The sequence below is a fragment of the Colletotrichum phormii genome (assembly GCF_030913505.1).
Source record: "Colletotrichum phormii strain CBS 102054 chromosome Unknown BDP81scaffold_25, whole genome shotgun sequence".
Taxonomy (NCBI): domain Eukaryota; kingdom Fungi; phylum Ascomycota; class Sordariomycetes; order Glomerellales; family Glomerellaceae; genus Colletotrichum; species Colletotrichum phormii.
Genome location: NW_026851467.1, coordinates 399,006 through 411,689, shown reverse-complemented (window position 1 = coordinate 411,689; position 12,684 = coordinate 399,006). Strand labels below are relative to the sequence as shown.

The 12,684-nt window shown below is 52.0% G+C and overlaps 4 protein-coding genes and 1 non-coding gene across 5 annotated transcripts; all 5 read right to left on the bottom strand.

The window, feature by feature from the left end:
* Positions 1-366: 366 nt before the first annotated feature.
* On the bottom strand, positions 367-1,842 carry BDP81DRAFT_475151 (uncharacterized protein). Its single transcript, XM_060594726.1, has 4 exons — positions 1,509-1,842; positions 1,210-1,326; positions 981-1,151; positions 367-929 (listed from the first exon to the last, which is right to left on the bottom strand). The coding sequence occupies exons 1-4, from the start codon at positions 1,680-1,682 to the stop codon at positions 555-557; spliced, it is 837 nt and encodes a 278-aa protein (XP_060440224.1). The 5' UTR covers positions 1,683-1,842; the 3' UTR covers positions 367-554.
* A 1,531-nt stretch (positions 1,843-3,373) lies between these two features.
* Positions 3,374-3,479, bottom strand: BDP81DRAFT_t305. The gene has a single exon. It is a non-coding gene; the product is annotated as a tRNA-Pro (tRNA).
* Positions 3,480-3,991: 512 nt separating this feature from the next.
* BDP81DRAFT_464782 (peroxidase) lies at positions 3,992-5,316 on the bottom strand (the record flags this gene model as incomplete). Its single annotated transcript, XM_060594195.1, has 2 exons — positions 3,992-4,637; positions 4,694-5,316. The coding sequence occupies 2 exons, from the start codon at positions 5,314-5,316 to the stop codon at positions 3,992-3,994; spliced, it is 1,269 nt and encodes a 422-aa protein (XP_060440223.1).
* Positions 5,317-7,302: 1,986 nt separating this feature from the next.
* On the bottom strand, positions 7,303-8,868 carry BDP81DRAFT_330645 (family 71 glycosyltransferase; the record flags this gene model as incomplete). Its single annotated transcript, XM_060585428.1, has 1 exon — positions 7,303-8,868. One exon carries the CDS (start codon positions 8,866-8,868, stop codon positions 7,303-7,305), a length of 1,566 nt encoding a protein of 521 aa, XP_060440222.1.
* Positions 8,869-9,479: 611 nt separating this feature from the next.
* On the bottom strand, positions 9,480-11,836 carry BDP81DRAFT_398745 (AMP-binding enzyme; the record flags this gene model as incomplete). The annotated part of the gene is made up of 9 exons (XM_060588499.1): positions 9,480-9,723; positions 9,778-9,975; positions 10,028-10,641; positions 10,699-10,746; positions 10,802-10,858; positions 10,910-10,976; positions 11,021-11,531; positions 11,588-11,713; positions 11,827-11,836. 9 exons carry the CDS (start codon positions 11,834-11,836, stop codon positions 9,480-9,482), a joined length of 1,875 nt encoding a protein of 624 aa, XP_060440221.1.
* Positions 11,837-12,684: the final 848 nt, after the last annotated feature.

Below are 12,684 nucleotides of genomic sequence, written 5' to 3'. Positions count from 1 at the left end.
GGAACGTTCAACATTCCCAAAAGGGGCTTTCTGGCAACCAAGTCAGATGCAAGGTCAGACGCAATGCGATTACATGCCATTCGTAAGGCATAATGATCTCAAACAGATGCGCAACAACTGCCAAAACTACTTCAAGACCATTACAGTATCTAGAGTTAAGGAACTTTTGATCATACCGGGGTCACGAATTAGAAGGGTAGTCTGCCGACTAGAAAGACGAGCCCCTGTTGACGTCTACGAGCTGGCCCGATGTCCTATCTGGATCCTTGCGTACTAGAGATAAGAGGCCCGGCATTTGACTTTGAGGCAAACTGTGCCTCAATCACCGGAGATGCCAGAGTCGCCTAGTTGGATCATAAGCTGACTGAGTACCTTACTTGTTGGGTCTGCAAACAGTAGATGTTTCTCTATATCGTACTTTTGCGGTGATGTATCTAGGTATTTAAGAAAGGATCAAAGCGGCTGGAAAGAATATTCTACAGGCTTGAAACGTTTGCTAGTGAAGCTCGTGTACTGAGGTAATCTGCTATGGCATGATGGCTCTCACAGAATCTCTAAGCCTTGACAGGCTGGCCACTAGAGCTGACAGCACCACAGTTGCCTACAATCACGTTGTGGCTGCCGTCAAAGTTCTGGCCAGCGGACCACGTCTTGCAAGTATGGGCTGGCTGCTTTGGGTCAAAGCAGATGTCCACCCAGATGCAGTCGTGGGCGATAGCCTGCGCAAGATCGGCAACGTGACCGCATGAGACCTCGAGATCGTAATAGTTGTCGTTGCAAAGAGCGATTGCTGCTTCACCGACACACTGAGTGCGAATACACTGGCGGGCTCTGACCTTGCAACCTCCGTTGACGGCGCGCAAATTGTTCACGCCAGTGTTGACCTGGAAGCCATCTACTTTACCCCATTTCTCGAAGCAATGGGGAGCCTTTAACATCACATAGTTAGTGTTTTGCTAGTGATTTTCGAGATTAAGGACATGGAATGTGTAACGTATTCTCTTCTCAAGGGATCGCTTTGCGTTTTGACGGTTCTGGGCTTCGTTGTAGAAGGCTGTGGTAACCTCAGGGGTGGCGGGAATGCCTTCAACATCGACAGTACCGTTGAAGATGGACGCGCCGTGCGCCTCCTGGACCTTGGTTTCCATATCCTAAGAATGCTGTAAGGAAGGAGAAGATAGATACCACGAGGAAAAGAGACTGCCTTACGAGTAGGTCGGATCTCCAGACCTCAACCACAAGGCCTCCCTCCTCCAAGACCCCAACCCATCCGGCCTCGCCAACTGGAAAAGGTAGGGGCACGTATTGGACTTCAACATCGCGAGACTAGGCCGTTCATGTCAGTCATCACGATGCCTCAGCCGATTGGGTCACTGTTGGCCGGCAACTTGCTAGTTGAGCGTTTAAGATGGGACTTTCGTAACGAATAACTAGCGAACACGAGAAAACAAATGCAGCTCACATCATGTCCGGAGTTCCAGATATGCAGGCAGCGAGTGGAATCCTACCATTCTCATACTTTCCCTCGTATAAGCACTAGGCTGGTTCCATTCAAGTTGAGACAATTTCATAGAGCTCGAAATATAACTGTCGGAACGGCAAGGGTGATAAGGAGCAATGGGCAGGTATCGTGGGCTGGCTGGCGCCTGCCCTGGGCGAAGTGGGACAACCGGCTTAGTCATCACGGCCGGTTAAGGTGGGGCAACCACCCAGGCCGTCCCCACCTACTTCGATCGGCCCCTGCCCACAATGTAAATAGGAAGAACAAGAACAACAGCAATTATCACGGACATCGACGTGATTGTTGCCGAAGATACACCCTCATGAGGAAATGTACCACGCCTGTAATACCAACAATAACCTTTGCTCACGGCACTGACGGAGGCACGAGGTTTTAGAAACCTCTATGGATTTGAACTTCCATGCTGAGCCTTTTATCGGAATGGCGATTAAAGTCGGGTATTGACTCTTGCTAATGTTATTGACTCTACATTGCTCCAAAACCTCAACTTGCCCTCTCATACATCGAACTATCTCTCCCTCTCCAATTTCCTCTTGTGCCAACGCATGATACCTAATTAAGTAGAACGCAAGTAGTTTGTTCGTGGACTAGTACAGTAGTCAGCCTTGAATTTGGAAGCCTCAAAAGGGCCAGAAGTCCTCGTAGGCTCGGGCTGGTGGATATTCGACCCCATGGGTATTCGCAGATTCATCGGTTCATCCAAAACAACCAAGTAGTAATCAATTCTGCACATGATTCAAGAGATTCAACAGCAGCCTTTTCTGAAAGGGAGGGAGACAAATCCGAATCCACTGAATCTCGACCTGTGCGGATGACCGGCGACATCTTCAAACAATTACAGCCCTACAAAGGCTCTCAGTGTTCAAGTCAAACCAAGTGCAAATATACTAGGGCGACAATTGAGATGCCAGGTCATTACTGGTGTGGCAGATTTCCGGCAGTTTGGATCACCGGTGATCTTAAGCTTTCTAGAATACGAGGTGAACTTCGAGCTTGTTTCACTTCTTGAGACGACACAGGAAAGTCCGGGGCACGAATCAATCGATGGCCTGTCGTCTGCACAACATGAGTCAACCCGCCTTCCGAAACATGACATGAGGTGGTCTGCATGACTGCGCTGAATACCGCTTTCGCTTTCTGACCGTCTACGTGGACGCGAGTATGGAACTTGGTTAAATACTCACTTAGCTTCCCAATGAAAACAATGCTTAGTATTCCACAACTCTAAGATCTACGATCAGACCATCCGCCTCGAAAAGAGCCGACTAAAGTCCCAGTTCGCATAGTAATGATCATTTTGATCTGGTTCAGCACCTTTACAACGAACATGAAGACCATTCCGTACGCTACTCTGTTGATGGCTCTTGACTACTTCGCGAATGCGTTACCTCAGACGCCCGGAGAAGGTTGCGACTCCGTTGCAATTTGTAATGATGTTTGCGGCAAGCAAGGAATGGTAAGCAGTAATCATCAAGCCTTCTTGGCATTTCTACTCTTCGTAGGTGTCATTTCTGATCAAGAGTCCCACAGAAACGCGGCGGATCCTCGTGTACAGGGAACAAATCGGCCAATTGCGTCTGTGTTCCTAAGTGATCATGACACCATGATAGGCATGGCATATGCCTATTGCAAGAAATTAGGATCTGGAATATTGCAAATTACTTTTGTTCAAGTTTTGTATCAAGATTGTGTAGCGTTATAGGTTTAAATGGTAGAAATTACTCATATTGATGCGTCTGTCCGAGATACAGGCTGGAAATCTGTCTAGATAGCCCAAAAGCTCTGATAACTGATACCGTGAGCAAAAAAGCCCACATGGCTGCGGGAGAAGCATGCTGAAGCAAAAGGTTAGGCCCTGGCCAGGATTCGAACCTGGGACCTCTTCCAACCTGGCTGTTAAGAGTCGAAAGTCTTGTTGAAGCCCTAAGGAAGAATCATACCGCTAGACCACCAGGGCTAGTGATCCTGAAGCATCGTACGATGTTCTGGATGCTGTGAGCGCGCTGCAGTTTCGCTGAAGAAAGCTGGTGGGAGACGAGTTGTGCGTTTGTGGAGTTGGAGCGGGTCACGATGGGGGCACGCACCAGACGTTTCGACTACACGAGGGTAACGTGTGCCTAGGTTGCGGGGGACAGAGCGCTAGCTTGATCCAAACGCAAGTCCCGGCTGATTAGAGCCAGGAACACGTGTGTCTGGCCAAAGACAGTGCTACAACTTCAATGTAGACAAAGGACCATCATAATATCTCCTTCTCAGCCGACAGGGGCACGAGTCGACAAAGAGAAGCACGATGGCATAGTAAAACTATGACAAACGGCCTGCTACTGTCATGGAAACCAAGTGTGGTTTAGATATAGACATTATGTGGTTTGTATCTACTATTGCCGGATACGGCGGTTTTTATATACCAAAAAACAGACCCGAACGCCTCTAAGTCCCAGACTTGACAGGATGGAAACCAGAAGATGCTTACCACCTGAAGTGGAAGACTCCCTTCAGCCAGCTCATAACAGAGGCAATCATACCGTTGATGTCGTCACCGTTCCTCAGCTGGTCGGCAATGTTGTTAAGACGGTCTTTGGTAGCGAGCCACTTATCCAAAACAGCTTGGTCGGGAGCATTGAAGGTGCTTCCAGTACGAGGAGGCAGGGCCTTGGTGCACTCAGTCAAGTCGTTGATGTTGAAGACACCAAGGAGAGAGAGACGGATGTACTCGCGAGCGTAGTCCTCGTTCCAGTGAGACTGCCCACCTTGGCCGGCGAACGCCTGGAACTCGGCGCTGATGCGGGAGTCCTTGGAGAGGACGACATCGCTGGCGAACTTGAAGACACGAGCGGGGGCCGATCCGAGGGTCTCCTTGTAGAACTTGACGTCCCAGACACCGGGGGTGCTGTCTTGCGGGTCGCCGGAGCGGCTGGGGTCCACGAAGCGCTGCTGGCTGGTGGTGTGGGCACCGATGAGTGCGGTGAGACCGTGGGGCTTGATGGTCTTGTTCTCAAAGAGCTCGATCAAGAAGTCGGCAGAGCCGGTGACGGGAGGAAGAAGGTTGTTAGGAGCCGGGACGGACGAGTCCTTGCGGCCGACGTATGTGCGGATGCGGGGACCCAAGGGGCAGCTGTCATGAGATCAGTTTGTGCTCAGATTGAAGGACTAAGGGTCCGAATGACTTACACGACAGTGGCTACGGTCGCCGAGAACTGGATGAGATCGGCCATTCCGATTCCGAACTGCTTATACCGGTCGAACCAGACCTGGGTCTGGGCAACGATCTCCTCGAGACCATGGTTCTCGCCGCGTGACATCTCTTCGGAAGCAAGGATGATAGAGCCGTCAGCTCCACCAAGATTGCCGGTACCCTTGGACCAACCGCCGGCATCGTGGAAGCCCAGGCGGACGGCAGCACGGGCGAAGTCGGTGCAACGGCCGGACCGGCCTCTGAAGGTACCCTGAAGATCGTTGGCGATGTACTTCCAGATGCAGCAGGTGTCAGCAGCGCAAGCTGCGGAGCCCTTTGGTGCGAGAGTGCCAGATCTTCCGACGGTCGGGTAGGCGTCGTCACTCTCGGGCTCATCGAAACCGGTGAGGAGCTTCTTGACGCTGCTGCCGACGGCGGTGAGCTTGGAGTCGTCGAGGGTGATGAGATCGCCAATGAGCTCGTTGGAGTCACCGTCGTCGGCGCCGTTACCGTCTACATCGGCGCGGGAGCGGATCTCGGCAAATGTGTTCTTCATGCCAGGGTAGGCAATGATGGGCGTGGCCGCGAGGGCGGTGGTGAGGAAAGTTGACACACGCATGATGAGTTCGAAATAGTTGTGTACCTGGAAGAAAAGAAGTTGAGAGAGAGTGGTCTAGGCAGTGTGTATCACTGGATGCTGAAGTCGTAGAACGAAAGGATGATTCTATAGAATCGAGAAGGAATGTTGGAGACTAAGGAGATGATGAGGCGTATCCTGATGAACCAAGTGCTTGAGACTGGGCATATTGGGTTCATTATATCCTCATAGATAGCTTCCAAGCCCGGGAGGCCCTGCTCTCTTCCCTGCGAATCTATTCTTGGTAAAGGAAGCCATCGTACAGCTTGAATGCTGACTGTGGAGATGAGGAGTCTCCAATCGTGTTGGTTAGTTCCGGGGCGTCTCGGCGCCGTCGACGTTGTAGTGAAGGCTTGCTTTTCCTCCTTCTCATCTGCTGTCAGTCGTTGGTAGCCTCGTATTGGGCAGAGTCAACCGAGTAGGAGTTGCTTCAGTCCGAGCGCCACCTTGTGCACTTTTGCTCCGCCTCCACGAAGCCTTGAAGAGTCGGACGAGAATCATGTTGATGGTGATTGGACAGCCAGACCGGGGCAAGACGGTGGTTGTTACAGCGGTGAGCGAGGCGTTGACCAGGAGGAAACAAAGAGGTCTGTGTGCCGACTAATACCACGTCGAGATTCCACTTGCTAGGCATTATTTCCCTTGCTCTATTATCCGGGGTGTTAGTATTACTGTCGAGTTTTGCTGCAAATGAACGTCAATAGTCGGTAATAGTTGTTCATCTTGAATTACGTGCGGACATGGACTCACTTGCACCATGTCTGGCAGTCTGCCAATGTCAGTCGCCGTGCTTCGTATCGATGCACCCATCATCCGACCTTGAGAGATGTGCCAGGAACAGAACGCGAGTTCAGACGCATAACATTCTTAGCTCCCATCTCCGTACTGGGTCTAATCCAGATCCGATCTACGGGCGAGGCCACTTTTCCCCTTCTAGTAACTGACTTTGACCGAGTTAGAGCAGAGTTACTGTTGTTCAGGGGTAATAGAGCGAGTCGCAATCTCACAAAGGAGAGAGTTGCTTTAGCGTTGCATCCCGTATCCTGCACAATCCCGACGCTAATCCAATGCTGCTTCTAGCGCGCGACGGCACGGCTTGGCTGCTAAGTTCCCCTGAAACATCAGGTGGGATGGCCCAGAAGACCCTAATACTCTGAACACGACCATCGTTGAGCCTGTTTTCCTGTGTGACTCGTGAGGTGGATGGACGTTTCTTGTCGTCCGATTCTGTCTCAGAAACTTTCAACGCTCGGATGGCGCGCCAACCAGCTGGATCGTCCAATAATTGAGATGCTATTTCTAACTCGTAATAGTAGAGGATCTTTTGGTACAGGGATTTTCGTTACGTTCCCTCCCTGCTAGATTGGTCGTGTCTCGTGAACGTATGGACACGCATCGACGTGAAGTGGGAGTGCAAGTTGCCGCTTGACAGATTGGACGCGCAAGCAATTCCTCATGATCTGATACCAGTATCGTGCCTTTCTACAATGAAGATCGAATCACTCAACACCCTCTTCTTTATTCAGCCTTGCAATTGCCTCGCTCTCTTGACTTGTCATGCCAAGCTTTTCTGACAATCGAAATGCCCTCGACACGCCTCGTCCGAGGCGGGCTGCTGACATCGGACCGGCTTTGACTGGTCAGACACAAGCTGATAAAATAAGCTCGAAGCCTTCAAGCCTTACTCTGAACCTCGGTCTGAGCGAGCTGAACGAGTGGCATCCTGCTTCCTCTTGTTGGTCTTTGTGTGTTCCTGCAAGAGAACGTTTCTGAACCCGAGAAGATGGCGGCAACGACACTAAACCTTCTTTGTCCTTTTGTTCTGTGTCTTTGACCCCCCTCTCCTTGCTGGCGCCTGGCGCTAGGTTGGGAGCCATCGGCCCGTCGAGGATCGTCAGGGGCAGCACACAAGTCTGGTTTCCTCGCGATTATGTTTGTTCTGTTTGGCGTGCCGTAACGGCTCGGACTTCAGCTGGCAGGTAAAGATCCAAATTGGCCCATCTTTGTCGCATCTTCCTGATCCAACTGCCAGTACCCACCGATTTCGCCGAACGTCTGCTCGACCCCAGGTAGAATCTCGTTCAGGTCTCTAGCCTGTACATCAAACATGTCGGTGCATTGAGCCGCTACAAACTTTTCAGATTGCTGAGGCATGTATGTAGCGCCATCGAATTTGATGGCGACGTTGACATTCACCTCGGGACTCTCTTCGCTCAGCGCCCTCTTGTAATGCCGCAGATATCCGCCCTTAACGTCCCGATTCCACCTCATGACTTCGAGAGATGCAGTCTTGACAAGCCCTCCATGGAGGAAGGCGACGCGGCCATCGTCTGGGTGGTGCTGTGCGAACGAATGCCCGCAGTAGAAGCCATCATTCTCCGTTCCGACACTCGTGACCCATTTCTTGGGCTTTCCAAACATTGTCCGCAGAGCGTGCCACGCGAAGCGGAACATGTCCTTGTCGCCCAGCAGGATCTCGTTGTAATATTTCCCCTGCTCGTTGTTGAGCCAAGAGGCAAGCTGAAGATGGTACCAGAAACGCTGTTTATCTACCAGAAGTTGTCCGCTTTCCTGCTCGTGCTCGGCCATTCGGCATGGCGTGTCGAAGATGGCCCAGGCGGGGTTCTGAGGACGCGTGCGAGCGATATCGGGCCAGAATACGGAGTGGTATTCTCTGTACTGAATCGAGTCGTAGAGAATCGATGGGTCGATCATGGGAATGTTGTCAGAGTCCAGCAGCAGAGGCTCAGCCCAACGCGAGTTGAGCAGTGCGGCAGTCTTCAGCTGATAGTTGATCCCAAAGATCCCATCCTTCTTGATATGCACGATATTATGATCCTTGGATAAGTCATTGTAGTATATCGGCTCATAGAGGGCATTGAGATCTGCCATAGCGCCCATGTTCATCTCGGTGTCCCAGTAGTGAATCTCAATGGCGATTGTCGACCCAAGCCTCTTCAGCTGACGCAATATCACTTTGACGCGCATCACCGTGTCGGCGTTGCCCGCGACTATGACCAGCCCTCGCCCGGAGAAACGATCCTTGACGCGTGCGTATGGGATCATGCCGCTTTTGACGAAATCATGCCACTCGCGTCTGCGCAGCTCAATTTCAAGCACCGGCCGTTCTTCAATAACCCACGGCAGAGAGTCGGAGAATTGAAAATCGACATACATGCCCGCTGGCCAGGTACATGATGCGCGGGCTTCCCGCTGGGAGATGCCCTTGATACTGGTCAAGGCAGCAAAGTGGGGGATGAAGTCGTCGGCTGTCGCGAGGTTATGTGCGTCGGGGAGGACGTGCGATTGGATTGGTGGCGGCTGGAACTCGAGATTGTTGTCGATGATGGGTACCTCGATGTGATCTGGAGGGATGTCGAGATTGATGGGCGAGCTGCCCAGTGGCTGCTCTGGTGGTGAATTGGGTGTCCATTGTGATGTTTGGGGGTTCGCGTCGCCCTTCTTGAACAGTAGAATCAGAATGACAGTGATGACCAGCGCAGAAATGATGCGTGTTCTCTTGATGCCGGCCATATTGACGATGAACCGCGGACTTCAGACTTGAGAGGAATAGTGGACCAAATGAACAGCCATCACTAGGGATACGCTGCTCATATCAACTGGAACCCCTGGACGCGACATCCAGATCAAGCGATTCCCATGGTTCACCTCATCTTGTTTGTCTCTTGCCGGCCTCGGTCCCAGCCATCCCATTTCGTGCTGATCTCCATGTGAAGCGAGCAGGGGTGTTCCCCCGCGCACCAAGACCTTGCTGTGTGATTGCGTCGTGCGGGGTTCGTCACATCCTACAAGACGCCGTCGCAAAGCTTGAATCCAACTATTTCATATCACAGACTTCCATTGGTTGACATGTTGATGAGCGACAGTCCATCTCCCGTCCCCAGCGGGAATGCAGGGCAAGCGGTCCGGAGCGTCTAGAGTCGCTGGTTTGATGCAGAGTATCCCTACCGTGCGATAGATAGACGGGACTTGCCTTGTCGCATGAAGTGGTCGGTTTCAGTAAGTTCCCCGAGATTGACAAGACTCTTTAGCAAGGTAACATGGGCTTACTGTTTAGACATTTTGAGCATTCGTGTGACTCCTCATCACACCGTTTATCTACACGACGTGTCTCTCTAGAACAATTACAGCTTAGCCTTCCCCATACCGAGGTTGTTCCAGTCATCCTGAGTGAATGGCACATATGTGTTGCCTTTCCCGTGTTTCTCGATCCACAACAGTTGATCACCACCTTGGATCTTGCTTGGATCAACGCCCTCATTCTTCAGCGGTACCTTGTTCTGTTTGTTATTGTGCGTCGCCGTTCCCTCATTCAAGAGTCGGATGAAGACTGGCACGGCGTATCTTGGCAGCTTTGATCGGGCGAAACTGTATACAAGTCAGTCTTGATGCCTGCGAAATCTTGAGGCCGAGTCTACTCACCTGAGGAAGTCGGTATAGTTGAAAGACCCCTTCTGGTCCGCAGCGATGTCGAGGGCTGCCGCGCCAGCCTTGCCATCATGGCCGGAAAGCTGGACGCCGTAGACGACTGCCTCATTGACGCCCGGATAGCTGCCAAGGACCTCTGAGACTTCCGCAGTCGAGACGTTCTCTCCTTTCCAGCGATACGTGTCACCTAGACTGGATGTGTGTTAGTGGGTGCAGCCGGGAGTGCGATATTTCTGACACTTACCGGTCAAGGAAGAACCATCTGCCTTCAGTATCGCGCCGTAATGAGTCTCCGGTCCGGTAGAAGCAATCTCCCTTCTTCAGGATATCGCGGACGAACTTCTTGTTGGTGGCGTCCTCGTTGTTGAAGTAGCCCGGGAACGCTCGTTCTCCTGGATGCTCAACCAGGATCTCTCCACCGACCTCATATGATGCGCGCAAGGCGAGCCCAGTCTTTGGATCTCGCTTGATGTTACCGGTCTCCGCATCAATCTCTACAGGTACCACCATGTTTCTGTACTTGAGTCGGAGCAGAAGCCCGTGGTGACCAAGAGCATTCGCGAAGAAGTCTCCCCGAGAGAGGTTGCGAAGCCCTAATGCGCCCTCGGTGCTGTTGTAGAACTCGCAGACCGTGTCGATGCCGAACCTCTCTTGGAAGCGTTTCCATACATCGGGTCGGCAGCCGTTGCCAAAGACGGCATGGATATTGTGGTCTTTGTCGCGCGGCGAGGGCGGCGAGGCCAAGAGGTATCGAAGAGTCTCTCCAACGTAGACGAACCAAGTCGCGTGGGAGTCACGGACATCTTGCCAGAAGTTCGAGACACTAAACTTGGGCGCCATGCAGACTGTGGAACCGGACTATATCGTGTTAACCAGGACTCGCCGGTGAAGTAGCACATGATGGGAATTTCTCACCAAAATCTGGGATATCATGGTAATACCGCCAGTCCCGTGATAGTACGGCTATATCCATCTGATTAGAGACCGTGATTATCACAGTATAGGCGCATTCACTTACCATGCAAATGTAGCATCTCTCGTTCCTGCCGTTTGTCGGATGCAAACCAAGGTCATTCTGGGCAGATTAGCAAGCCGGAGGAAGGCAGAAAACGCATCATATACTCACCGACAACGCAAGGCCACCCGCCGCAGCGGCAGGCATGATGACGGCCTTTGGTAGGCCGGTAGTCCCACTACGGTTGTCAGATAAGTCAAGACCCGACTTCAATGAGCTTACCTTGTGTAGAACATGGCCATTGCATCAGCTGGCGTCAATTTCTTCCTGAGCTCGTCTCTCGGTCGAATGGGGTCCATCTGGTATATTCTTTCCCTCTCCTCCCCAATGTTGACGACTTTGACGCCTTTGAGGTCCAACTCGGTCTGAACGTCGTTGTACTTGGCGGCAATCTCGGGGCTTCCGTCCACGACTACGAGCTTGGCGGTGCTGATTTCAATGCAGCCGAGAAGGGCTTTACCCACGAGGTTGTAGTTAATCATGGCGGGCGCCGCGCCAATGGCAAGCAGTCCAACCCAGGCGAACGCAAAGTCGGGCGAGTTTTGCATGAGAAACGCAACAAAGTCCCCAGGCCTGACCCCTTGCGACAAGAACATCTGTGCATACTGGTTCACTCGGTCGTAGGCCAACTTCCACGACACGCTGCCGCTTCGTGTCCAGATGGCTTCATCGTACGGATGCTTCTGGACCGCTTCTTCGAAGAAGTAATAGGGAGAAACACGGCTGTTCTTGACTGAATCCTTGGTCAGTCTATCGCACAAGCTTATAACAGGCTCCGGCTTTCCTTACTCGAGTTTTCAACAAATTTCGTCATCGTTCGTCGACCTCTGATGGCCTTGAAGTCCTTGGAGATGTGGTATTTGGCATCTACGTACATGCTGGAGGCCATGCTGCCGGCCAGCGCTGCAGCAGTGACTGCTATCGAGTGAGCGCGCGTTCATGGTTATGGCGGTGTTCAGTGCAGCCAATGCCAGCCAATTGGTCGCAATTGGGAATCTGGCCGAGGATCGCGATTAAGGGAATCTTACCTAGTGCCATGGTTCCCGTTTCTTCGTCTTGATTTTAGAGACTGTCCGAATGTTCTCAGCCCTACCCTCAATCGAACTCCAGTAGCTGCAGCTTGGCACAGCGATTCCAATTCCCGATTACTGATACCTGGCGAGGCTTTTGCGATACAATGACGATGTCTACGTGACAAGCTGCGTAGGTAGATTCTTGAGAAAATTGGGGGTTCGACAATGATTCTTTGCTGTTGACAAGCCCGAGATACGGAGCTGGATCCTTGGGGAACGTGGGGCTACCCAAATACCAAGATGTTGGCCAGCTTACCGAGGTCACGGAGTCGGACTTAAAAAATAAAACTCAAAAGATGCCTTTGGAGAAGCAGTTTTGGGGGTTTGCCGTTTGGGGGTTTTACCGATCTGCCGTGCTTCACTACTGCTGCTTGACCGAGCAACCGAGCTCCAAGCTTCCCCCAGTCTTTACCCGTCCCTTGTCCCACCAGATCCCGAAACGAACAGCCGGCAGATGCTTTTTCATGCGAGGCGAAGCGAAAATGGATCTAGGGGTGTCACGTAGTCCCACCAAGTGCGTTACCCCAGAATTGGGCATCATTGAACTACTCCGTAAGGTACCCTAGCGGAAACCCAAGCTTGGAGAAGAGGGACGCGGGGAAGTGGCTCCGGGGTTTTTAATTTGGCAGAGTTCATTTGTTCGAGGTGCCCAGCCATTCGCATTCCACTCAACTGAGAGAGAGCAGAAGAGGTCCGGCACACTGCCTTGCGAGACGGCAAGGTAAGTTGAACAGAGTTTGGACGTGTCTCGTGTTTACGACGGTCTGATTGGGAGACGCATCTCAACACGAGTCTGAGCTTCAAGGATAGAGC